The 27,344-nt window shown below is 43.5% G+C and overlaps 1 protein-coding gene across 4 annotated transcripts in view; it reads left to right on the top strand.

The window, feature by feature from the left end:
• The window catches only part of GRM8 (glutamate metabotropic receptor 8), a 562,041-nt gene that overhangs the window by 132,250 nt on the left and 402,447 nt on the right, over positions 1-27,344 (top strand). For all 4 annotated transcript variants that reach the window (XM_081023540.1, XM_081023537.1, XM_081023539.1 and 1 more), the window contains exon 3: positions 4,721-4,937. In XM_081023540.1, the coding sequence (XP_080879666.1) occupies positions 4,721-4,937 (217 nt within the window). The remainder of the gene's footprint in view (positions 1-4,720; positions 4,938-27,344) is intronic.

The raw sequence follows: 27,344 nt of genomic DNA, 5'->3' as shown, positions 1-27,344 counted from the left end.
CGCCATACATTAAAAGCACTCATATATCGGCCTAGATAGCTCGGTTGGTTAGAGCATGGTGCTGATAACACCAAGGTTGAAGGTTCAATCACGGTGTGGGACAGCTGCATATTCCTGCATTGCAAGGGGTTGGACTAGAATCAGTGGTCAGCAAACTTTTTCAGCAGGGGGCCGGTCCACTGTCCCTCAGACCTTGTGGGGGGCTGGATTATATTTTTTTGGGGAAAAGAATGAATTCCTATGCTCCACAAATAACCCAGAGATGCATTTTAAATAAAAGGACACATTCTACTCATGTAAAAACACGCTGATTCCCGGACCGTCTGTGGGCTGGATTTAGAAGGTGATTGGGCCGGATTCGACCCCCGGGCCTTGGTTTGCCTATACCTGGACTAGATGATCCTCAGACCCTAACTCTACAGTGGTACCTCGGGTTAAGTACTTAATTCGTTCCAGAGGTCCGTTCTTAACCTGAAACTGTTCTTAACCTGAAGCACCACTTTAGCTAATGGGGCCTCCTGCTGCTGCCGCACCGCTGGAGCACGATTTCTGTTCTCATCCTGAAACAAAGTTCTTAACCCGAGGTACTATTTCTGGGTTAGCGGAGTCTGTAACCTGAAGCGTATGTAACCCAATTTACCACTGTACAATTCTATGATCTCTATTACCACTTTAACAAATATGGCTTCCCTCCAAAGTATATTGGGAACTGTAGTTTGCTAGGAATACTTAAACAGCATGCAGCATCTAGTGGCAAAAATAACAAGGGGACTTCACAGTTTCACCTTAGTCCTAAAAAACCCCCACCGATGACGTTGCTCACAGGCCTTCACCTGCAACAGCTTCTTACAAGGGCAAGGACATTTGATGGCAGTTTTAAAACATTTGGCATGTGGGTTAATGAATACGTATAGGACATTATTGGCCCTATCAGGCACCTGATTCAGGCCTATTTGCGGGGATCTGCGTGGACCTGTTGTTCCTAGTCAAGTCTGAGTCTGAATGAAAAGGGAACCATTCATCCGAGCCTCATCCTCTGTAGCAAGGGAACCATTATGAAAACTCCAGGGATAAACTTCTATGGATGCTGTGACCATTGTCGCCAGGCTAGCGTTCCAGATAGCAGCATCCCCTGAGGAACTGCAGGGTGACATGCTGAGAAACCAGCGTGACAGAAATTAGCGTTTAGGGGACAATTTTGCTTCCTTTGGAAAAATGTCACATTCAGAAGACTAAAAATGTCAAGATTTTGGTGCTGGTATCTATAAAGTAATAATCCAATGTTTGAACTGGAGGAATCTTTATTTGTGGCTTAAGGAGATAGCCTAAAATGACTTTTCTTTAATGATGGATTCCCACCCCATGCTTTTAATATGGGTAGTACGGGTCTTTGAGGGCATCCTATATATTTTTTAAAATGTAGACTCCTGATGCCCTTCACAATCATCTCCCAACAACAGCTGACACAGTAAACTAGACCTTAGAAGGGCATTGAAAACAAATGAGTCACTAAAGGAAAGATTTGATTAAGGTCACGCAATGTCAATGGCAGGTGTGGGACTACCAGACTTACTAAAGTATATTTCTACTCCTATTATTTTCCCTTGTTGTGACACAGTTAAGTAGGCCTTATGGAGATGTTAGGGCAATTGCGCACCTGGCCAGTTTAGAACGGGTGTTTCCTTTCTAGCCAACGGGAGAAACTTTATTGCCTTCCCTTGGTAGTGAACAAATGTGAATGCGTGAAAAATATTACAAACACTTTGGGTTTAGTAGCATGTTAGCCTCTGGTTTCTTTCCTGTGGCTTTTCAGGTTCTATACTACAGTGAGGCCAGACCTCAACCTCCTCCTCTCATGAATGTCAACCTTTACATTTGTATGAGGCTTCCTACCTGCCAATCATCTGATGTAATTATTGTTGAGAATTCCGTTCCACCTTAAGGAACAGATGTGTGGAATTGTTGCATGTCACATGTCTGTTTACATTCCAGCACAGCATGCTGGGAACTTCCATTTGTGTATAGCTTTTGCTTTTGCTGTGGGACGCGGGTGGCGCTGTGGGTTAAACCACAGAGCCTAGGACTTGCCGATCAGAAGGTTGGCGGTTCGAATCCCAGCAATGGGATGAGCTCCCGTTGCTCGGTCCCAGCTCCTGCCAACCTAGCAGTTTGAAAGCACATCAAAGTGCAAGTAAAGAAATAGGTACCGCTCCGGTGGGAAGGTAAACGGCGTTTCTGTGCACTGCTCTGGTTCGCCAGAAGCGGCTTAGTCATGCTGGCCACATGACCCGGAAGCTGTACGCCGGCTCCCTCGGCCAATAAAGCGAGATGAGCGCCCCAACCCCAGAGTCGGTCACGACTGGACCTAATAGTCAGGGGTCCCTTTACCTTTACCTTTGCTTTTGCTGTTCTCTCTGAGACCACATGAGAGAGAGACGACATGTTTCTTTGTTCTGATTTTTGTTTAATAAATCTGTAGCTATAGTATGACTTACGCCTCACGCCTGCTTCTATGTGCACAGTACACTCTGCTAATTGCGTGCCCTGGCTTTTGAAGTTTGGGTTGCTGATTTACGTCGGAGCACGGGCTGATGGAAGGAGACGTCCGAGTTGGGCTTGCCAGCTGGCCTCCCGGCCCCTCAGCATGTTGACAATTATCACATCAGGTTACCAGGCTTTGGCTTTTGAAAGTAGTTTAAATACAAACAAATCTCAAAGTGATGGTGCTCACAACTTTTACCTGCATCATGCCTGACTTCCCATGTGATATCGGGGTCGGGCAGGGTGGACGTGGTTTGAGGGTTTGTGTGAGAAGGGCTTTGTAATTCAACCGTCAGGTTAGACTTGCCCCAGCCTTGTTCTGCACTATGGGGTCCAGAAATCAAGAACCATGTATAGGTTTGATATATTTCATTTATGGACGCGGCTCAGTTTGGACAGTGCTCAGTTATACTTTCACGGGTCCCTTGATTGACTTAGCTTTATGATTAATGTACTGGAATATTTTACAGGGGTTTATAGGACTGTTACTGTCAAGATAAACTCATAAAATTTACAGCTCCGAGCGAAAGTCATAATTTTTAAGTTGTAATTTTTATTTAGTAGCATTACCAACAGCACACATTATTGACAAAAAACACACACAAAAAAAACCCTTCTTGAAATGTACTTAGTCATTCCCTTTGGAAACAATATATGAATCATATTAAGTTTTGAGGAATGAAGGGATTTCCAGCTGTTTTGGTTTTCTTAAAGAAAAAGAACATGGAGGAGTGAAATAATATCCATATTTTTGAGGACCCTGCATAATCTGGTTCCTCTTTGGAATAATCAAGCTTTGGAACACATTTTTTGTCTTTAGAAACATGTGCACTTTGGCTTGTATTCATCTGCTTTTCATGCACAACACCCCAGGTGCACCCCCTGGTAGGACTGAGAGAGAACCAAGTCTGAAATCCTGGCAAGGCAGTCAGTGCGGACAAAACTGAGCTAAATGGGCCAACAGATCTTACTTGGTATAAAGCAGCCTTCCTAACTAAGTCCTACTCAGAGTAGGCCCCACTGAAATGAATAAACCTCAGTTATTGAATATCTGAAACACTTTCTATGAAAAAGAAAATTAACTTGTAATATCTGGATTTGAAGATTGAAATAATATTGGCTTTTAGAAAATAGTTGGTTGTCAATTTGAGTGAATACTTTGAACAAGTTACTATATTTAGCTGACAGACAGGGAATCAGAAGTCTTTTTATCCTCCCCCCTTTCAAATTTTCTTTTTCTTTCTTCTGTTTCTTTTTTCCATCTCCCTTCTCTTTGCTCCCGTTTCTTTTTAGATTAGATTTTTAAAATATTTATTTTATTCTTGTATATTATAAAAAGATACTTTGTTTCGGGTATAAACGTTTGCATGTCTGTTGATGTGTATCCATAAAATCACAGGTTTATTATTGGTATTTGTGCCTCAAAAGGTTTACTGATAATTTCCAGCTTAGTTTTGATTGCTAACTTTAGTTAAAGCAGATTTTCAATGTTAGTTAGACCCGGAGTCCACAGATAGCTTGCTGGGTCATGTGGCCAGCATGACTAAACTGCTTCTGGCACAACAGGACACTGTGATGAGTGCCAAAGTGCACAGAAACACCATTTACCTTCCTGCTGCAGTGGTACCTATTTATCTACTTACGTTGGTATGCTTTCGAACTGCTAGGTTGGCAGGAGCTGGGTGCCACACCCCATAATGAAGTCTGACTGGACTTAACCACCCAGGGGTCTTTTACCTTTACCTTATACCCTGAGTTGTTTGTTGTTTAGTCGTCTTAGTCGTGTTCGACTCTCCGTGACCCCATGAACCAGAGCATGCATTGGAAACTCTCACTTTCTTCTCAAAACTTCTCCTATTTTATGTCCATGGAGTTCTCATGGCAAAATACAGGAGTGGGTTGCCAGTTCCTTCTCCAGGTGGATCACATTTAGTCCAAACTCTCGGCTAATGACTGGTCCGTCTTGGGTGGCCCTGGATGGCATAGCAAATAGTTTCTTGGAGTTATTCAATCCCCTTCGCCACGACAAGGCAGTGATCCATGAAGGGGATACCCTGAGTAGACCTGTTGAAATCAAGGTGCTTCCTTTGTGGATGACTTACATTGGAGATCACACTTGGCTTGTAATTTACGCTTCAGAGATGTAAAAACTACCTTTGTTCTGTTCCTCCCCCTGCAGATACCTCAAATCAGCTATGCATCTACAGCACCAGAGTTAAGTGATAACACCAGGTATGACTTTTTCTCCCGGGTGGTCCCACCCGACTCTTATCAAGCCCAAGCCATGGTTGATATTGTGACAGCACTTGGATGGAACTATGTTTCGACACTGGCTTCAGAGGGGAACTATGGAGAGAGTGGCGTCGAAGCATTCACACAGATCTCGAGGGAAACTGGTAAGTGGACATCAGTTTTTTGTTTTGTTTTGTTTTTTAAAAAGCAACAACTGTGTTTAGAGCTGGCAAGTTGGTAAACTGTTGAGCTTGGTTCTGCCGGCTTAGACCTGCATGGAATAATTAGCCCCTGCAGATACCTTTTGAGGGAAGTTGCGCATGTGGTGGCTGGTTTTGTTTCTCATTTGTCTCTCAGTGTGACATTTTTGCACCCAGTTAGGAAGGAAATGTTTTGACCAGGAACCCATGTAAATTAAAAGTGGCAGTCACAAAAGGCAAGCTAATTCCTAGGCCTGGTTTGGAAGGTAGCAGTGGTAGTTAAATCTTTGATGGTTAACAAGAGATGAGGATGCTGTGGCGTCTCCGATTTCTCTCTTGAACTCCAATTCTCATCAACCCAGGCAGTGGTCAAGGATGATGGGACCTGTAGTCCAACAAAACCTGAAGGATCACAGGTTCCCCAGCCCTGACGTAGACTGTGTATGTACCTCCTATTGGTTCAGTGTGCAATAAGACAGGGTCATTAAGTACTTTTATACTAGAGAGTGGGTGTAAGAATGTAGTGTTCTCAAGGATATATGGCTCCCTCATGACGTGGTGACTACACTATGTTGTCTTCTGGATTCCACAGGTCAATTGTGAACTTGCAGGCCTCACATTCTGCACACACGGTGAGCCTGCCTTTCAGTGCTTTTACATTGGCAAACGGTACCTCAAACACTCTTTGGGCAATACAACACATCGAGGAGAGGAAGAAAAATATGCATTGTGTGATAATCAATAATTTTAGGTGTTTAAGTTCTACAATTGGTATACCTGTTCCATTGCAATTTTATGAAGTTCTTAATCTTGTCCATCCATTTCCCCCTTACGTGACTAACTCCTAACATACCCTAGTTCTTAAGTCATTAGCATGAGGTGCCCCCCCTTCCACCATTTCTTTGATCTTTATCTTGTGCTCATTAGAGTTGTTCCTTTTTGTCTGGGAAATTGGGTCTTCTTGAAGAACAATGGATTTTTTAAGCCTCCATTAAATGATGAAAGAGAACAGTGAGTGGTGGGTGTGGTGGTTGCGGCATCCTGAAATATGCAGCCATGAAGTTTAATTTGCTCAGTGTCACTCTTGCAACCTATTCTCAGTGAAACTCTCACTACAGAGAATCACTCAACATACTTGCTACTTTTCCACCCACAGTACCTAGGGCCGATGAGGTGGAGTGAAGCATCCTGCTTCGGGTGGTGGAATCCTATGGGGCAGTGCTTCCATCACTCCTTCTGGCACGGTTTTGCTAAATCTCGCTGGAAGCTGCTATTGTGCAACCCAAGTAAGCAAGGCTTAGGCAGTGTGTGTGTTTGTGGAGAAGGGTGGCATCTTCCTGTTTTGCCTCAGATACCAATATGGGATGGGCCACCCCTGATTGGGTGGGGGAAGTCTTGGGCAAGCTGCCCTTTCCCCAATTACTTCAGTGTGACGTGTTGGAGATCCCTTGTGAGGTGGACCAGTTTGAGAGAGCCCAGAGGCCAAGTTTACTTAGTGACCTTTATGGGTGAGTGGGCATTTGAACCAACAAAGGTGGTCCAACAAAGGTGGAGCAGCTGGTTGTTTTGTAGAAGGAGTGCAGAGCTGCCCTCTAGTGGCGTTTCTGGTGTGTGTGTGTGTGGGCAACAAACTTGGGGCCATGCGAGTGCACTGGTGGAGCCAATCCACTGATCCCATGGTTGTACCCACACAACTCAGACATTGCGACCACCCTGCAATGTTGGGTAGTTGGTGCCTCTGAATCACTGAAGTTGCCATGACCAAAGAAAACAGGAGTCGAGGTCAGCTGAAATGCAGTTCGGCAGCTGAAAAAGCTGTGTCTCAGAGATCTCGATTGCCCAGTCACTTGTATTCCTCTTCATACACAGATATAAGAACACAGTTTTCTCATCACAATTCTTAGCGTATTATCAACTAATGCAGACGCTCCTTGGGATATTTATTGGAAAAGTGTGCTTTTTAAAAGCAACTTTGGCTCTCTCTGGACTCTCTTGTTTTTGTCCAGGCAGCACCTTCTCTATCAAGCTACACCCATCCCTGGCTTTACTCTACCTTTGCTTTTCTCACTTGCTTATATATTTATTTAAAATTTATCTATTTGGTTTTTCAAATCAAAATTCTACAGTCACATTATCCAACTTACAACATAAAAACAAGATTCCAAAGAATCTCCTGGACTTCCCTTCCTCTCCTTTGTAGGTCCTATGGTCAATCATTTTCTCCTGCATCTTTTATGATAATCCAAAACTTTTACCTCTCCATTGTGTCCAAAAGTCACCATTAAACTACAAGTGATATTCCCATCCTACTAATGATTTTGACTGTTTACAATGGTCTTTAAGATAAGTTATAAATTTCCCCCATTCCTTATTAAAATTTTGGTCTTCCTGATTTCTGATTCTTCTGGTCATTTTGGTCATTTTGGCATAATCCATCAACTTGATCTGCCATTCTTCTCTGGTTGGGACTTTATCTTCTTTCCATCTCTGGGCCAATAACATCCGTGCATGCTTTTGCCTGGTTGCAATGTGTCCTTTGATGATTCCTGGGTGGAGGATAGGATGGAAAGGCATTTATCTGCATGTAGAAACAAACACCTGACTTTTGCAAGGCTAGAATGCAGCTTACAGTTCAAGGACAAAAGTCACCTCTTTTGCTCCTTCCACTCTTCCCAACACTGGCAAATAGTTGCTCACTAAGGAAGGCAGAGCTCAGGCTAAAACAGATTCCCTACTACTTTAACACTATGCAATTTTTGGAAAGATTTTTTGATCTTCCAGGTATTTAATAGCTTGCTGATGAACAGAATGGGAACTGTTTGAAGGACTGGTCTGGTGACTTAAACAAAAAAACCCAGCTCTTAGTAAAAGATGAATAAATTCTGTATCGCTTTAGGTTATGATAATCTGAGCCTTTAAACATTTTGCAAATGCATTTGACTGTCCTTTCTCCTTGTCACTTCCTTAACTATGCGGAAGAGAAAAAGGAACGGACTGTCGGTTGAAATGCAGCATAATGAAAAGGTCAACGCAGTACCACAATAACATGTCACAGGTTTATATTAGGCATCTGCATAGATCACATGTAGTACACATCTGAGCTGAATATTAATATTTCCTGGGACAGTGGTGGCAAATGGAAGTGAGAAAATACTGATTCTAAAAATGCCCAAATGTGAAGATGTAATAAAACAGGGGTGTGGAGTGTTAGGCCTCTCCCCAGGCCACATTTCCTCTCCTCAGGACACATTTTTCACTTCACTCTAATAATAATAATAATAATAATAATTCTTTCTGATTGGGTTGCCCCAGCCACTCTGGACAGCTCCCAACAAAATATTAAAAACACAATACAATATCAGCCACTAAAAACTTCCCTGAACAGGGCTGACATCAGGTGTCCTCTAAAAGACAAATAGTTGTTTATTTCATTGACATCTGATGGGAGGGCGTTCCACAGGGCAGGCGCCACGACCAAGAAGGCCCTCTGCCTGGTTCCCTGTAACCTCACTTCTCACAGGGAGGGAACTGACAGAAGGCCCTCGGCACTGGACCTCAGTGTCTGGGCTGAACGATGGGGGTGAAGACGCTCCTTCAGGCCATTTAGGGCTTTAAAGGTTAGCACCAACACTTTGAATTGTGCTTGGAAACATACTGGGAGCCAGTGTAGATCCTTTGGGATTGGTGTTATATTGTCCCGGTGGCCGCTCCTAGTCACCAGTCTAGCTGCCACATTCTGGATTAGTTGTAGTTTCTGAGTCACCTTCAAAGGTAGCCCCATGTAGAGCACATTTCTTCTCATCCTAGGCATTTTTGCCTGTCTGGTATGTCTCCTTAAACTCTTACAATGGTTCCTGCTTCTCTGGATAGATGGTTGGGAGGAGTATGTGTAAAAACTACACACTACTGTACAAAGTTTTTTTTATAAATTGGTTGCTCCACCCACTTTTGCCTCTGGCCCCGCCCATCTCTGGCATGTGGCCCGCAGAAGATTGTTCAGATGGGATTGTGGCCCTCGGTGTGAGAAAGGCTCCTCACCCCTGAACTAGACTGAGCTTTCCGGTGATTCTTGGAGGGCCAGGCCAGTGGACGGGGGATAAAAATGGGCAGCAGGGTAGGCATCAGCAACAGCCCTTATCATTAATGAAATTAAGGGGGGGGGGAGTAAGTGACTTTTCCCAAGAGGTCAGAATATTTCTTCCTAGGGTTGCTAGACAGTGAAATCCCAAAGAAAACCTCAATGGTATTTATATTTGTGACTACCACGGAAAGGATTCTCTATGCTCAGAAATGGAAGGAGGCGAGAACACCCTCAAAGGAAGAATGGTTGGTGAAAATCTTGCAATATGCAGAGATGGCGAAATGGATGGCGCTGACAAAAGATACAAATTCAGAATCTTTTAAAGAAGACTGGAAACTCTTTCTAGCCCATATAAAAAGTTATTTCCCATAAGCAAAGACCACAGCGGGGTTTGAAGTGTAAGAAAACAGCAGAGTATACCAAGAGACTTGTTAGAGAGGATGAAATTAGATAAGACGGAACCATGAAACACAATTGTATGTAATTTGTATTATAAACATCGATTTTGGGTGAGCTGGGAAGTCAATACAGTAGTTTTGTTGAATTGGAATGTAATGGTTGAGTAACAAAAGCAACTTTTTTAAAAATATTTTTTATTGAGTAACAAAGGTACCGTATTTTTCGCTCTATAGGACACACTTTTTCCCCTCCAAAAACTAAAGGGAAATGTGTGTGCGTCCTATGGAGCGAATGCAGGTTCCTTGGCTTCAGCGATAGCAACGCAAAGCCTCCGAAGCACAGAGTGAGCGCTCCCTCCGCGCTCCTGTGGCTTCAGGTTGCCTTCACTGAAGCCTGGAGAGCGAGAGGGGTCAGTGCGCAGTGACCCCTCTCGCTCTCCAGGCTTCCAAGGTAGCTGTAGGCTTCGGGTGAACGCACCTTGACAGCACAGAACACACCTTGTTTTAGAGGGGGAGAACAAGGGAAAAAAAATCTCCCCCTCTCTGTGCAGCGCCCCTTAAGCAAAGCGGCAGGAGAAATGGAAGGGGCTCCATTTCTCCTGCCGCTTCGCTGAAGGGGCGCTGAGCAGAGAGGGGGAGAATTTTTTCCCCTTGTTCTTCCCCTATTAACAAGGTGAGTCCTATGGTCGGGTGCGTCCTATAGAGAGAAAAATACGGTAACTTACGCTATGGGGAAAAAATTACACACAGAAACACACACAGGAACACACACAATGGCTCTTGCCAAAGGAGGAAGATCCAGCATGCAGCATCCAGCGAGCTACACCACCAGCACCATCTCTCTTCCACTGACATGATGGGAACATGGAAGAGTTGCCTTGATCAAGACATCCCTGAAGACGAATGGCGTTTTTACCAAGCTCTCACTCGGATTGCCAGCGCTGCTCCCTTTTCAGCATTTCCTCCCTTTCCTCGGTTTATCAAAATGTTTGTTGGTAAATTGAGGCTTCCTTCTCCCTAATCTTTCTCATATATATTTTTGTGCCTCGTTTGAGCATCATGTGTCCCAGAGAAGTGACAGCCAGGGAGCCTGAGCCGCAAGCAGGGAAAAGAGCAGCGGCTGGCCTTTCATTTCTCAAAGTCTGGCAGCGGAGAATGATTAAACAAAGTCTCTCTAGGGGGCTGGCTTTTTTTGCTTGGTTCGGTTATTGCAACATTCTTATTACAAAATCCAATCCGTCCCCTTAATGGGATGTGTGGAATGCTGGAGGACAGGTTTTATCCCTGCTTGTGGCCAGTGAAGCATCAACATGAGTCTTGATGGGAAGTAGCTGCCTCTTTTGACAGGCGGTTAAGGGAGAGAATAAAAAACGACAAGGCAGAACGCTCTGGCTTATTATTAAGGGGAAACATTTAGCACCTTCTGAACTCTCTCTTACTCTCTGCTCATAATACGGAGGAGCCAGATCATCTGTCAGTGGGAAGGGGTTGAGTGGGGTGTGCGTGTGTAATTGTTCTGCGGTTTGGAAAGTTTAGAGTTGTTTGAGAAAGGGGTTATTCTGCAGTTATGACAAGCCAGTCCAGATCTCATGCTCAACACGTTGTGCTTCAGGCATTCTGCCCCACCTGCATTTAGAACAGGAGTGAGGAAATTCATTTATTTTAAATAATTTTTATTAAGTTTTCCATTTAACAATCCAATCATATCACATTAATTATTCCAAATTATACCAATACATATCATAAGTCCAAATATTTTGCCAACTTATAAATTTTTGTTGGGGCTTCCCATGCTTCGAGTTCAGTAGGGTCCAATCATCTCATATTTCTGCTGCTTTTAGTGATCACCAGTCCCATCTTTCAATCTTCTTGTGGTTATCCTTTTTCTTCTTAATAGCCTCTGACTTGTTTCCACAGGTGAGTTAAAGTAAGCAATATTATGCTTCTGTGTGAACTCTTTAAGGCTCTCCCTTTTTTTTAAAGCTGGTAAGTCTTTTGTTTGCAATAAATCTTCACACGCTGATCCAAAAGTCCTCCTCGGGTGGCAGACGCCATCTTTCTCAGTTCCGATGAAATAAAATCTAGGCGTTTGCTCATTAATTTTCCCAGACAAGTTGCACCATAAATTAGCCTTCCAGGGAAGATTTGCCAAGTCGAACTTAGAATACAAACATGATAACAGAGTAATGGCTCGCCTCCCCCTATGACTATTAATCTTGCAACATAGTCTGTCTCATAATGGTGGATCCCGATTAAAAACTGCGTCACAAGAGAGCCTTTTATTTTCTTTCCAGATATTTCCAAAAACAAAGGCTTTAGTTAATATTTTTATTTCCACACAGTTTATTTTCCAATCTCACTTGCTATAGGTCGTATTGACGGTTCTTCTAGGAGTGAGGAAATTCAAGCCCGCAGAATGAAAGCCTCTCCATCTGACTCTTGGGACTGTCCCCAAGCCACGCCCTCTCCCCAGCCACAACACCTTACCTAGGCCACACCTCTCACCATTTCTGCTTTACACCCCCTTTGACTGTTTTTGCCTGCCTGGAAAGGGCCCTTGAACTTTCATCGTGCCTCCTGCTTACCTGGCAGAGAAGGACAGAGACCTACATCACACAGAGTTGAAATTCAGATCGGATGCTCTGTCCACTTTCGTTGTCGACCGCACTTGCTTTCTCGCTATTGCTGTAGGACATTGTGCGCTCCATCTCCGCCGGGATGTTTATCCAGAAGAGGATGATGATAAGAATAATAGCAACAACAATTTGTTATATGCCATCAATCTGACTGGGTTTCCTCAGCCACTCTGGGCAGCTTCCAAAAAATTAAAACACACTACAGTCATACCTCAGGTTACAGACACAGGTTGTGTGATTTCTGTGTGTGTGCATGCGCAGAAGCACTGAATCATGACCTGCGTGTGTGCAGACATGCAGGTCACGGGTTGCGAACGCTGAGGGTTGCGAACGTGCCTCCCGCACGGATCATGTTCGCAACCCGAGCATCCACTGTAAGACATCAAAAATTAAAAACTTCAATCAAAAATTAAAAACCCTCAGGCCAAAAAGGGTTCTCCCACCCCTGATACATACCCTGCAAGCGGACTGATTTTCCAAGGACAGTCCTGGAATTACAAAGCCATCCCAGCTTCTGATTTGATCCCGGAATGCCCCTATTTCCCCTGCCAATGCCGTCGCCACTGAGCTCAGGAAGGAGGATGAGCTGGTGCTTGTACCAAGCAGTGGCGGCGGTGAGGGAGCATCCCATTGCCTCTCCATGGCTGCTGCTACTGGCCTCCTCCCTTGGGCAGCTTGTAGTGGTTGCTTGTGAGTGAGTGAGGAGGAGCAGAGACTGCCACCACTGAGGCCCAGCCCCACAAGTTGGCTCTGAAGGGAGGCAAGAAGGCAGGGCTGCCCTGGGTGGGAAGAAAGAGGGATTCATTTGGAGCTCAAGTACAGTGGTACCTCGGGTTACATACACTTCAGGTTACAGATTCCGCTAACCCAGAAATAGTACCTCAGGTTAAGAACTTTGCTTCAGGATGAGAACAGAAATTGTGCTCCGGCTGTGTGGCGGCAGCAGGAGGCCCCATTAGCTAAAGTGGTGCTTCAGGTAAAGAACAGTTTCAGGTTAAGAACAGACCTCCGGAACGAATTAAGTACTTAACCCGAGGTACCACTGTAGTCTTGATTTATTTATTTTTAATTGCTTTGTACATCCATATCTAATCTTGCCCCTTTCTAAAAAATTATTTATTGGTGTGTGTGTGTGTTGTTTTTTTGGTGTGTGTTTGGTGAATCTACCAAAGAATGAAATAAAATAAAATTGAGATTAAGGGATTTTCTCAGGATGGTGGAGGGTATGTGTGTTGTCTTCCATTGGTGTCATGGCAGTGGCATTTGCCTTTCTTCTGATAGGAAATGCTTTGTGTTGGGAGTGCAGGGAGACTGAAAATGTGTGGGTTGAAGAGGGTCAGTTGGGGTGGGGGAGTGAGAAATGACCCTATTTTCATCTGAGGAATGTTGGAGCGTCTGGACTTAGTAGAATCTGCCATGCTGGTTGAAACTGTAGGTCAAGAGCTTTCTCTGCTCGGCTAACAAACTAGCCACTGCTGTGGTTGGTGGGCAGGGAAATACTTAGCTGACGGGAACATGACATGCATAATGAGTTTACTAATTGCTACAGCTAGGAGGCAAGAAAAGTTCACCATGGGAATGCTGATCCTCATGCTGAGGGCAATATCTTCTACACGGTTCTAAAGCTTTCCATGTGAGATGAAAGAAGTTGGTGTGAGTTCTCAGAAATGAGAAGCGAGAGATACAGTGGGAAGGGTTTTGTGCCAGATGGGGAAACAGTTTGTTTCAGGGTTACAGCGGTACCTTGGTTCTCAAACTTAATCCATTCCGGAAGTCTGTTCCAAAACCAAAGCATTCCAAAACCAAGGTGCGCTTTCCCATAGAAAGTAATGCAAAATGGATTAATCTGTTCCAGACTTTTAAAAAGAACCCCTAAAAGATCAATTTTACTTTCTAACAAGACCCTTGATGCATAAAATGAAAGCAATAATCAATGTACTGTACTATAAAATAAATAAGAATGTACTGTAGATGATAAAAAATAAAATTATTATTTTTTCTTTCCTGCACTGATGATAGTCATTGTTTGGATGCGGGGCTTTTATCCATTTCCTCAGTCACACAATCAATCAATCAATCAATCAGTAGCTGAACTGGGTTCCACACAGTCACTAAAACAAATTAACCAAAAAACCCTCAAAAACAAAAACACAAAATAAATAGTAGAAACAAAAGTGCCAATCTTAATCCATTCTGAAAGTACATTTGACTTCCAAAACGTTCGAAAACCAAGGCGCAGCTTCTGATTGGTGCAGGTACCCCGAAAACAATAGCCGACAACCGCATCAGACATTTGGCTTCTGAAAAACGTTCGAAAACTGGAACACTTACTTTTGGGTTTTCAGCATTTGAGAACCAAAGCATATGAGTACCAAGGCATTTGAGAACCAAGGTACCACTGTACTATGTATGGATGGGAGTCTTGAACGTGGATGTTGGTTTGGGTAGGCAGTGTGAGTAGAAAAGGAAGTGTAGCAAGAAAAGGGCAGGAGGCCCTGCAGAAACGAAAGGTCTGTAGATCAGAAGAGAAGTGCTATAGCTCAGTGTTAAGAGCATCTGTTATGGATCCAGAAGACTGTACTATCTGAAACCCTGGAGAGCTGATTCCAGGCAGTGCAGACCATACTGAACAATGTAGATGAATCAGTAGTTTGATTTCCTATAAGGCAGTATTGTATGTTTCTATTGTAATCTGAGAGAGTTGGTGCTGCTGCATGTGTTGTGTAGTGTAGCAATCCCAGGAAGCCATTTATAGCAACTTAGTGGCTGGCTCTCTGGACATTGTTGTGTCACTTCTGTGCCCTGTATAAGACTTTGTACACCCTTGGAGATGTACAGACAGTAATTTGGTAATGCAACCAAATTGTAGCTGGTAGTGTGATAGAGAGATAAATAGCTAGGTAGATAGATAGATAGATAGATAGATAGATAGATAGATAGATATGCATCAGCTTAAATTTTGGAGAATATGTCTTGAGTGTATGTGTGCATGGGAAACCCAAAGTATGCAAGAAGACGTTAAACATCTGTACTGCTGGTTGACATCTGAAATGTTTGAAATTAATATATGGCTGAGGGAAAAGTCCATACACGTTCAAAAATTTGTAAATGTCATACTACTTGCCACTATGATATGTACCTGAAAAGACGATGATAATTTTGCACTTAGCAAGAAATATTCTTTTTAGTTTGACAGGTGGGTGATTGGCTCAAATGTTTTAAAAGACTAATATTGCCTTTTTCTTTAAATAGACAAATCCCTGGTGATAACAGGGATCTTTGTAATCTTTCTTTTCTGAGGCGTTTGTGTTGGGAAAATTGTAAATGAATTTGTTGTGCTTGAATTCGAAGTTAAACGATTACTTACACTGTCACAAAGAAAAAGCATTTTAACACAGTGTCATTATAACTTTCGTTCTTTCCCTGCTGAATGTGTATGAGATCTGGATCAGAAAGGTCTATCAGTAGCAGTGGGGACTTGAAAAGCCATCTCCACCCCCACAAGTCACCGTGTCGGCCTGAATCTCTGTCTGGCCTTGACTCATATAGGATAGTCTTTTGGGAAAGCAAATCAATGAATGCTGTTGTGCCAGCAGAATCTGTTGATGTAGCTAGGACTGTCCAATTTTTCATTCTTTAAAGCAGGTAATTTTATTTTTAAATTCAATATTCAATGCACTTGTTCTTTCAGTGCAGAGACTTTGGGCTATGCAACACAACTTTCCCTCCTCTGCCAGTGTGTCCCCTTGACACTCCCTAAATCTGTTCCAAAGTCTTCCCTAATCCTCTGGATCAGATATGGGGAGGGCCCAGGGCAAACAGAGGTAAGGAGAGGGAACACGTTCTGTTGCACCATCAGAAATTCCTTCACTGATAGAACATATAGTGCATTGGCTGCTGCCTAACATTTAAAGCTCCGAGATCCCAGTTTAAGGCTATGCACATGCCATAAAGGTAAAGGTAAAGGGACCCCTGACCATTAGGTCCAGTCGTGTCCAACTCTGGGGTTGCGGCGCTCATCTCGCTTTATTGGCCAAGGGAGCCGGCGTACAGCTTCCGGGTCATGTGGCCAGCTTCTGGCGAACCAGAGCAGTGCACGGAAATGCCATTTACCTTCCCGCCGGAGCGGTACCTATTTATCTACTTGCACTTTGACATGCTTTCGAACTGCTAGGTTGGCAGGAGCAGGGACCGAGCAACGGGAGCTCACCCTGTTGCGGGGATTTGAACCGCCGACCTTCTGATTGGCAGGTCCTAGGCTCTGTGGTTTAACCCACAGTGCCACCCGTGTCCCTGACATTCCCCTTATTCCATATATCCCCACCCAACAGCTTCAAACTGTGGAACTGGTACTGTTACATGTGCCACATAATACAGTCGTACCTTGGATCCCGAATGCCTTGTGAGTCGAATGTTTTGGCTCTTGAACGCCACAAACCCGGAAGTGAGTGTTCCGTTTTGCGAATGTTTTTTGGAACCTGAACGTCCGAGGCAGCTTCCGATTGGCTGCAGGAACTTCCTGCAGCCAATTGGAAGCTGCGCCTTGGTTTCTGAATGTTTTGGAAGTCGAACGGACTTCGGGAACGGCTTCCAAGGCACAACTGTACTTGTTCCACAATTGTAAGAAATTAACACTTTGGTGTGGCAGCAGCACATTTTGGAACTCACAGCCTATTGACAGCAGGCCAGCACATTTACTGTACTCTTCTTGGTACCTGCAAAAAACATTTCAGTTTAGGTGAGCCCATTCGGATATATAGAATGCTGACATGTTCTATAATCTCGTTAGGGGCTTATCTTTGCTTCTGTTTATTTTCATTGCTGAATTCTTTTTGTAAATAATTTTGAGGTGTGTTCCCCCCCCCCCCCCCGTCAATAGGTATATGCATTTTATTAAATAAAAAACTGATAAAATTTAAAGTAAGCTCCATATATTACTGTGGTTTGTTGAGGATCATGACAATTGCGGCTCTGGGACAGGTAAACTGCAGTTCTCAGGATTCTTGTGTTTGGTGTGGCTGCAGCCTGTGTCAGTAATTCCCAATATGATAAAGGGTCTGGAAATGGTTGAATGAGCTGGGTATGCTTAGCCTGGAAAAGAGGAGACTGAGAGGAGATGTGATATCCATCTTTAAATATCTCAAGGGCTATCACATGGAGGAGGGAACAAGCTTGTTTTCTCCTCCTCTGGAGTGTAGGACTTGAACCAATGGCTTCAAGTTTCAAGAAAGAAGATGCTGACTAAACATCAGGAAAAACTTTCTGACAGGAAGAGCTGTTTGACAGAGGAATGGTCTCCCTCCTTGGAGGAGGACTCTCCTTCCTTGGAGGTTTTTAAGCAGAGGTTGGATGGCCATCTGTTATGGATGTTTTAGCTGAGATTCTGGCATTGCAGGGATTGGATTAGATGACTCTTGGGGTCCCTTCCAACTCTCCAATTCTATGGTTCTATGAATTCTCCTGCTTCTGCTTCTGCTGCTGAATAGCCTTGCTTTCCATAAAACATAAAAGAAGAAAAGAATAAGAGTTGGATTTGATATCCCGCTTTATCACTACCCGAAGGAGTCTCAAAGCGGCTAATATTCTCCTTTCCCTTCCTCCCCCACAACAAACACTCTGTGAGGTGAGTGGGGCTGAGAGACTTCAGAGAAGTGTGACTAGCCCAAGGTCACCCAGCAGCTGCATGTGGAGGAGCGGGGAAGCGAACCCAGTTCACCAGATTACGAGTCTACCGCTCTTAACCACTACACCACACTGGCTGTATGCAGGGTCTGCTCCAGGTCAGACCTTCAGCCTGGAGCTGAACTCCATCGATGAGTGCATTTTAACTTGCAAACTGTAATTAATATGAAATACCCAAATTGAGCAACAAAGGCTTAGATACATGTGAATCATTGCCACACAAAATTCTCCAGTGCATTAATATTGCAGGAGCATTAAAAAGAATTCCAGGGGAAAAGAATTAAGCAATTTCACCAGTTATTGCAGAACCTGTTAAAAGTGCAACATATTTTTCAGGATCTTATTGCAAAAAAGGGCTATTTTACTTCTTACTCTTGCTGGTGTTAATAAACATAATGTTCTGCTACTTCAGCAAGGGGTTCGTCCCTCCCCTCCAAACTGTTTACATGAGCGTAAGACATCTGCATTAAAAACTATGCACAAAACTATACTTTGCAGTTCAGTTTAATTGGATTTCCCTCTGCATCCTTGTGGCAATGCTGAAGGCTGAGATTTTTCAAATTCACTTAAGGGAATGACGATACCCACTTCCCATTAATTTAAGGAATATAGTTTTGACAAGCTCGGCTTATGTAATCAAGATCTAAAAATTAATTAATGGAATTAATTAGAATATATGATTTCCTCACCCTCTGAGACAGGGCAAAATTGGGATATTCTCTTTTTTTTGTAATGCCTTATAGCCCTAATTTAGTGATTGCAATATGTTTGCTGGTTCTTTAATGGACATGTGTAACTTTCCACCTGCTAGGATTCACCAGTTTTCAATGCATGATGAACATGTTTCATTAAAAGTTCATGAAAAGTCCCTATATACCGTATATACAGTGGACCATCCAGATACGAACTTAATACGTTCCGGGGGTCCTTACATACCCCGAAAAGTCTGCAACATGAGGACTTCCATATGCATATCATCTCCTGAGAGAACAAGCAGCAAACTTACTTTCTGTGTCAACTTAAGTATATTCCAGTATTTTAATATTTTTTTGGAAGCCGCCCAAAGTGGCTGGGGAAGCCCAGTCAGATGGGCGGGGTATAAATAATAAATTATTATTATTATTATTATTATTATTATTATTATTATTATTACCACCCAATGGAATGGTCTTCCCTTTTCTCCCCTGCACTCTATTTTGGGGGAATCTCCCAAACCTCCAAAGTTAATTTGGGAGAAGCCTGAGGGAAGAAGAGGAGGGAAACCCCATTACGCTAGTAGGAGTCTTTGAAGCTGGCTTCCGCTAGCAGAATGGGGTAGTTGAATCCGGTCCAATATGTTTAAAATAAAGTGTGTATTCACTCTAAATTGCTTTCAGATGATGGTATTCTGGAAGGCTGAATCTGTACAGTCCTGGCTCCCCTTCAAGGAATAAGGATTTTGGCACTGAATTCCTTCCGTCAAGATTTCACTGATAATGTTTTGTTTGTTTTACTGTAACTGCTTCTGTGTGCAGTTTTTGCCTGGATGAAGTGCATGTTTACAGAAAATTATAAAAGGGGATTGCAATAAAATGTTGCAGTGTAGAATGCTCTTGCTCAGTGTTCCAGCGTGCTATCAATGCCCTCTTGATTGGTTCTTTATTCCTTCCCTGCCAGTTGCTCATTTTTCCCCACTGCCAGCAATAGACACCTAGCATTCTGTGGCCATTAAGCTTGCCTAAATGGGCCGTGTTTGATTTTTCCTCCCTTCATATTTCCCCCCTTAGATGTTCTTTTTCTAATCCTGAAAACCTTTCAGTTTCCCTAAGTATGTTGTTGTTGTTTAGTCATTTAGTCGTGTCCGACTCTTCGTGACCCCATGGACCAGAGCACGCCAGGCACTCCTGTCGTCCACTGCCTCCCGCAGTTTGGTCAAACTCAAGCTGGTAGCTTCGAGAACACTGTCCAACCATCTCGTCCTCTGTCGTCCCCTTCTCCTTTCCCAACATCAGGGTCATGGAGCCCAAGAAAGTAAAATCTCTCACTGCCTCCATTTCTTCCCCTTCTATTTGCCAGGAGGTGATGGGCCCAGTGGCCATGATCTTCGTTTTTTTGATGTTGAGCTTCAGACCATATTTTGCGCTCTCCTCTTTCACCCTCATTAAAAGGTTCTTTAATTCCTCCTCACTTTCTGCCATCAAGGTTGTGTCATCTGCATATCTTAGGTTGTTGATATTTCTTCCGGCAATCATAATTCCGGCTAGGGATTCATCCAGCCCAGCCTTTCGCATGATGAATTCTGCATATAAGTTAAATAAGCAGGGAGACAATATACAGCCTTGCCGTACTCCTTTCCCAATTTTGAACCAATCAGTTGTTCCATGTCCAGTTCTAACTGTAGCTTCTTGTCCCACATAGAGATTTCTCAGGAGACAGATCCCTAAGTATACCTCTTGTTTTTCAGGGGTTCCCTATTAGCTAAATAGTCTTTGGCAGTGACATTAATGAAAGTTGTCCAAATCAGCTTATGTCTGTCCCATTTCATTTTTCCAGTCATACCTCTAGGTCTGTTTTGTCCTATTCTGTGCATATCCCCCCCCCAATGCATTTTTTTCCATTGTAGATAGGGCTGGGTGTTATATCAATATATCGTCCAAAACCAGTTTGAAGTCCATATCATGATATTGGTTTGACCTAGCAATATATCACGATGTGTGTGTGTGTGTGTGTGTGTGTGTGTGTGTATACGCACTATGCAAAAATCACAATGTGGGGGGAAACATGGAGCCAGCCAATGCCTCTCCATAGCTCCATCCATATTTCAGACATGATATATTATGTTGTTTAGCTGGTGACATATCACGATGTTGAAAACCAGATATTGCCCAGCCCCACTGTTCACGTTTACATAGTTCCATTCTTATTTCAGACATCATGATATATCACAATATTTAGCTAGTGATATACCATGTTGAAAACCAGATATTGCCCAGCCCCAATTGTAGGCTTTGTTGTGCACACTTTTGGATACATTTTCCCCGAGATACATATCCGTCATTCTTTTTCAATGCATTTTCTTGTCAAATACACATTTTATATGCATTTCAACTGTAAAATACTGTACGTATTTCTGTGTGCTGTTGAATGGTTTCTTTAAATGTAAAGGTTCATCACTGTTTCACCCGATGTGTATGTCTTTAAGGGGCCAAAGCAAGGGCCAGAGCAAGATAACGAGACCCAGCGTTACAGCTGTGAAACATAGCAGGTGCTGCCGGGTTGTACTGATTAAGCTGTGTTGGCAATTGGGTGTAGTATATAAGGAGCAGCACCTAGCTCTCCCATTACCCTGGGGGATGGGTTGGTGGTTGGGTGATGTTTGTTTGTTAATGTATTTAGTGTAAAAGGAGTTTTTGTTTTTGTAATTAAAACCTTGTTTAAGTTATTTTTGAGTCCCTTTTTAATGCATGGTCTCCCCAGCAAGCTCTCTGCAGCGCTACTATACTGCAAAAAGCCAACATGTGCATGTCTCAAGGGAATCTGATCTCTCCCATGGGCGCAGCCAAGAAGCAGATAAACCCAAAAAACTGTTACAGTGGTACCTTGGGTTATATACACTTCAGGTTACATATGCTTCAGGTTACAAACTCCACTAACCCAGAAATACTATCTCGGGTTAAGAACTTTGTTTCAGGATGAGAACAGAAATTGTGCTCCGACGGCACGGCAGCAGCAAGAGGCCCCATTAGCTAAAGTGGTGCTTCAGGTTAAGTTTCAGGTTTCAGGTTAAGAACGGACCTCCGGAACGAATTAAGTACTTAACCCGAGTTACCACTGTATTACCAAGTAATTTATTCACTATGCACAGAGAGAGACAAATGAATGCAGTCTATCTAGCTAATGGCGTTGCTCCAAGCACTGATGGAGGAACAGGGGTGCGGAGGAAGCGGGCCACCCCCGGCACCACTATTCCAGTAGGGTGCTATCGCGGCGGCCCCCCCAACACGCGCTGCACGGCCCTGCGCATGCCGGACACCACACCCCCACAGGCAGCATGTCATGCCCCCAGAACACACTCCATGCCCCTGTGGGCGGCACACCATGCCCTTGCGGGAGGCATCCCACACCCCCGGGGTGCGTGTCATGCCCCCGCGGGTGGCATGCCATGCCCCCAGGAGGTGCATCATGCCCCCGGGGCACCAGCCCTGCCCCCGCCTGCTCTCCGCCCCCGGTAGCAGAGCATGCAGCTTCGCTACTGGCTCCGAGTAAAGTCCCACCCCCCTATGTCGTCCCTATTCTACTTCACCCCTGTATCAGCTAATCTGAGTTCTGTGCCTCTGAGCTCTCTGTTCTACTACCCTCAATGCCCGCCTGGTCCTGGGAGGGGGTGGTGGTCAGGAATGCTTTCCAAGGACACTGAATCTGTCAGCTGTCTGTCCCCTGGTGCTTCTTCTTTTTCCTGCTGTTCCTCTTCCAATAATTCCCAGCTTCTCCACTCTGCAGCCTCTGAACTGTGCCCTTCTGCAAACCGCAGTTCTAAAGCTATACTGTCCTCCTATTCTCAGGAAGGTTCAGGAGAACGGGCATGTCTTGTTCACCAAAACCACATGGCAAAATCCAGGAGTACATTATCTGAACAAATTATTCCTCCGTTCCTAATAGATGCACATTGCTGTTGACTTTAACTGAAGCTTTTTGTGCACTAAACCATTTCCTTCTATAAATAAAAGGGCGAACCATACTTTATTTTTTATGGCCAACTCACATGATTAACTGGAACACTGTTTGAAAGGAACCTGAAACAAAATGTATTAAAATGGGAGACATTCATATGTGCAAAGATTTGCCAGAATTATCTTCTGCTATTTTTTCCCTAGCAAATTTAATACATTTTTAATTATGCAATGTGATCTGTTTCCTGGGGAGTTTAAGAGAAGATAAATTACTCCCTAGTAATAAAATTGTGAGGCTTCTGATTTAGGAGGATACTGCATACTGAGAATAGCACTTCTTGTGACTTTTCTTCCTCGGGAGAGGAGGAAAAAGCTATTCTTAAGAGGGGAATGATGGCTTCTACTGAAAACCCTTTTTTTTTTGCATGTGTGTGCACAAATAGTGAAGTGAAATTAGAAGACTTTGCAAGGTTGGTTAAATTTACAAAAACAGACCTTGATTTTAGAAAGCATCTACTTCAGAAAATGGTTGATCGATTCATTAGGGATGGAAGGATCTGTCAATCTTCCATCTCTCTGTTTCTCATGTTTCCATTTTTAAATTCAGTTCTCTACACTGTGTAGCATTTTGCAGATAAAAAAGACCCCCCTGAAGAAGTGCCAGCATTTCAGTGCAAATTTCTCCTAGTAAATATACTTTTATATGCAATTTTGACTCTTGTACATATTTTTGCAAGCAACTTTCCATTCGTCATTTTCATTAAAATTTTCATTTTTATGCACACATTTTCCTAGGCATGCTGACTGCTTAACATAGACCAGATTCTATCTATGTAGAAAATGGAAATGTTATGTTTTGCATTCTATTCTACTGTTTTTCTGTTGATCATCTATACAGTGAAATCACACTTCAGATTTGCTAAAGACTTCTTCTGGACTTCTGCTGAGAACCGGAACATTTTAAAACTTGTGATAACAACTTACTCTCTTACCTATCCAAATGTTCTGTACATTTCCATTACCTTGAGAACTACTTATAGAGTTGCTGGAAATCAGTGCTAATTCTAGACTGAAAGCACCACTCTTCATTACTCATTTGAGAAAAATATGCATTGGTTTGTGCCTCTGTAATACTTAGAAAGACTGCTATGTCTCTCTCTTTCTCTTTCTGCAAAAAAGATGCCTGATTTAAATGCAAATTACAAGCTGTGATACAATCACTATAAATTGAGTTTGCAGCAATATGCATATTTTGTAGATTTTTTTTTTTTTTTTAAAAAAAGCTTTTATCCCTGGCTGGAAGACAAATTGTTTCTCCGGCTATGGAGATCTTTCTCTTTTACTTAGGAGTTCTTCTGTGTCTTCTCTATCACTTTTGCTTTTGGTGCTGTGCTACAATGATCTGGATTTTAAGATTTCTGTTTCACTGAAATTCATTTAGAACTCATTGTTTCAGATGGTGAAATTCTATCTAAGACATTGGTGTTTCCCTAGCAATTCATATTGGCCTTTTTGAAAATAAGGACTACATCAGAGAACGCACAGAAATAGGGGGCAGGAAGTGTGTCCTGTCTACACTTCCTCTTTTCATACTTTCTACGTATTGTGCATTTCTACCATGATAAGTTGCACAAGTCTGTTGAGTGTCCAGTGGAAAGAAGAAACATCTTTCAGTTTGGAAAAGGATGGCTTAAACATAGGAACGTAAGAAGGCAGTGATCTCTGTTCTCAAAGCCCAGAATACCAGGCTTTGAGAAGGACCCCCTAGACCAGGCATGGCCAAACTTGGCCCTCCAGATATTTTGGGACTACAGATCCCATCATCCCTAGCTAACAGGACCAGTGGTCAGGGATGATGGGAAGTGTAGTTCCAAAACAGCTGGAGGGCCAAGTTTAGCCATGCCTGCCCTAGACCAGATCCCAGGCAAGACCGGGAGGTGGAGGTGACTGGCTAGCTGGCCACCACAGATGGGAGCTGGGCCCAGCAGTGAGTAAGTGAATGAGTAGATGGCAGGTTGGGCCACCGGCCAGTCTTCTTCTTTGGCAATCACTCGTAGCCGAGTAACATTGTCTTCCATAAACACTGTTTTAACAGTGAGTCCGTAAGTGACTGTGGAGGCCAATTCTGGATCCACCCGTCCTTCCACAGTGGGGACATAGGTTTCTGGGCGGGAGTTGATCACAGTGAGGGTTTGCCAAGTGTGCCGTCCTCTTAGTGCATTTCTCCCTTTTGTCCTGAGTTTGTCTTCAAAGCCACAACACCTTTGGTAAAGGCTGTTGTCCAATTGGAGCGCTCACAGGCCAGTGTTTCCCAGTTGTCAGTGTTTACACTACTTTTTTTGGTTTGCCTTGAGAGAGTATTTGAACCTCTTTTGTTGACCACCCGCATTACGCTTTCCATTTTTAAGTTTGGAATAGAGTAGTTGCTTTGGAAGACGATAATCAGGCATCCACATAACATGACCAGTCCAATGAAATTGATGTTGAAGAATCATTGCTTCAACACTGGTGATCTTTGCTTCTTCCAGTACACTGGCATTAGTTCGCCTGTCTTCCCAAGTGATGGGTAAAATTTTTCGGAGACACCATTGATACAGTAAGGTTGGTAGTACAATAGCTTTGTAAACAAGCATCTTGGTTTTCCTGTGAAAGTCCTGGTCCTCAACACTCTGCACTTCAATCGGGAGAAAGCTGCCCTCGCAGAGCTCAGGTGATGCTAGATTTCAGCATCAATGTCTACCCTTGTGGAAAGATAACTGCCCAGATAGGAGAAGTGACCAACATTTCCCAACATTACACCATTGAGTTGGAGTGCTTAATGGGTCACTGATGGTGCTGTGCCTGGTCACTACAATCCCCTGGATCCTTGGCACTTCATGTAGGCTCTATTCAAGACTGAACTCAGTCAATGTCAAAATTAGTCCTGTAATGCAACTTCGTATGACGGGTGGTATGGAAATATAACAAGCAAACAATAGTAGCAGGAACCAGTCAAGTTGTCACTCATCCTCTTCCTGTTACATGTGATGAGTGCTGGATTAGACAGAAATCTTCTCAGGATTCCATGCATATGGGCCATAGAGCGTCTTGACTCTACAGTCAAATTAGCATTGTCCCAACAGTATTTTTGCTCTATTTATTGTTTGGCTCTTCAGAAGGAGAAGAGGAGTTTGGATTTTATATCCCGCTTTATCACTACCCAAAGGAGTCTCTAAGTGGCTAACATTCTCCTTTCCCTTTTTCCCACACAACAAACACTCTGTGAGGTGAGTGGGGCTGAGAGACTTCAAAGAAGTGTGACTAGCCCAAGGTCACCCAGCAGCTGCATGTGGAGGAGCGGAGACGCGAACCTGGTTCACCAGATTTTGAGTCTACCGCTCTTAACCACTACACCACACTGGCTCTTTTCAGGGTCTTCTTCATGCAAAAAATTATTTTAGAGAACTACATTTGGCCTCTCAGGCACGGCAGTGTTGTGGACCAGTGCCATTCTACCGATTCAACCCAACGACGGGACACTATTTGGTAGCAGCCCCCAGCCATTGGAGACTTTACAGCTTACCTTTGATGACCTTGGCTGCGGATGCAAGCCTGCCTGCAAAATTGGCCTGTCGCGGGCAGGCTAGGAGGCTGGCTAAGCCTAGGCAGCAGACTCAACCCAGTCTGTGCACTTTGCTTGGGCCTCCTCCTGGGGCATATTAGAAGGCTCACATGGGGGGGGGCAGTTCTCGTAACATTGATGCGTCTACAGATCAAGACACTGGCTTCCTAGTCCTTGCTGTGAAGGAAGTGGCCTTTGCTAATTGGCCTTACAAATCACACTCTTTCATAACAACTCAGTAACGGTAAGAAGAGAGTGCAGTTTCACCTACACCGATACGTTTGCTCTTGTCATCATAAATTCTATGTAGATCATAACTACCTGTGTTGAGCACAATTGAGTGTCGGGAAATAGACCAATTCTCTTACAGCCCCAAAGTTAAACGCTGTTATCATTACTGCTAGCACAGTGGATGAGCTGAATGATAATCACCTGATTAGTCCATACTGAACAGCTTAGGTTTGGGGTGTGCATGTAGGCATGTGATCCTGGATGATTTGATGGATGGATGGATGGATGGATGGATGGATTGATTGATTGATTGATTGTATGTTTTCTGCTGCTTTTCATTAAAATCATTAAGTCGTGTATCACGCAGAAACAAAACCACAAGGGAAGCCAGTGCACACACTGCGATAATAAGAGAAACAAGGAGCCACCGCAACACATTAAGAACAAACCGATATTAAGTACCCGGAAAGGCTTGGGAAAGAAAAGAAATGGGTAGAATACATGGGAAAATAAATGGGTGAAAAACGAGTGCTGAAAATACAGTGTTGGAACTTGCCATAACTCAAGAGGGGAGTTGGTTCCATAGGGAAAATATATACAGTGGTACCTTGGGTTACATATGCTTCAGGTTACATACACTTCAGGTTACAGACTCCGCTAACCCAGAAATAGTACCTCGGGTTAAGAACTTTGCTTCAGGATGAGAACAGAAATCGTGCTCCCTCAGCGTGGCAGCAGTGGGAGGCCCCATTGGCTAAAGTGGTGCTTCAGGTTAAGAACAGTTTCAGGTTAAGAACGGACCTCCGGAACGAATTAAGTACTTAACCCGAGGTACCACTGTACAATATATTTAAATAAAATACAGTGGTACCTCGGGTTACATATGCTTCAGGTTACAGACTCATCTAACCCAGAAATAGTACCTCAGGTATGAGAACAGAAATTGTGCTCCGGCTGCGTGGCGGTAGCAGGAGGCCCCATTAGCTAAAGTGGTGCTTCAGGTTAAGAACTATTTCAGGTTAAGAACGGACCTCCGGAATGAATTAAGTACTTAACCCGAGGTACCACTGTATACGATCTAGAGGTTTTGTTG

The sequence above is a fragment of the Podarcis pityusensis genome (assembly GCF_964106645.2).
Source record: "Podarcis pityusensis genome assembly, chromosome: 10".
Lineage (NCBI taxonomy): Eukaryota > Metazoa > Chordata > Lepidosauria > Squamata > Lacertidae > Podarcis > Podarcis pityusensis.
The sequence above is the reverse complement of the archived record's forward strand: the minus strand, read 5'-3'. Positions and strand labels throughout refer to the sequence as shown.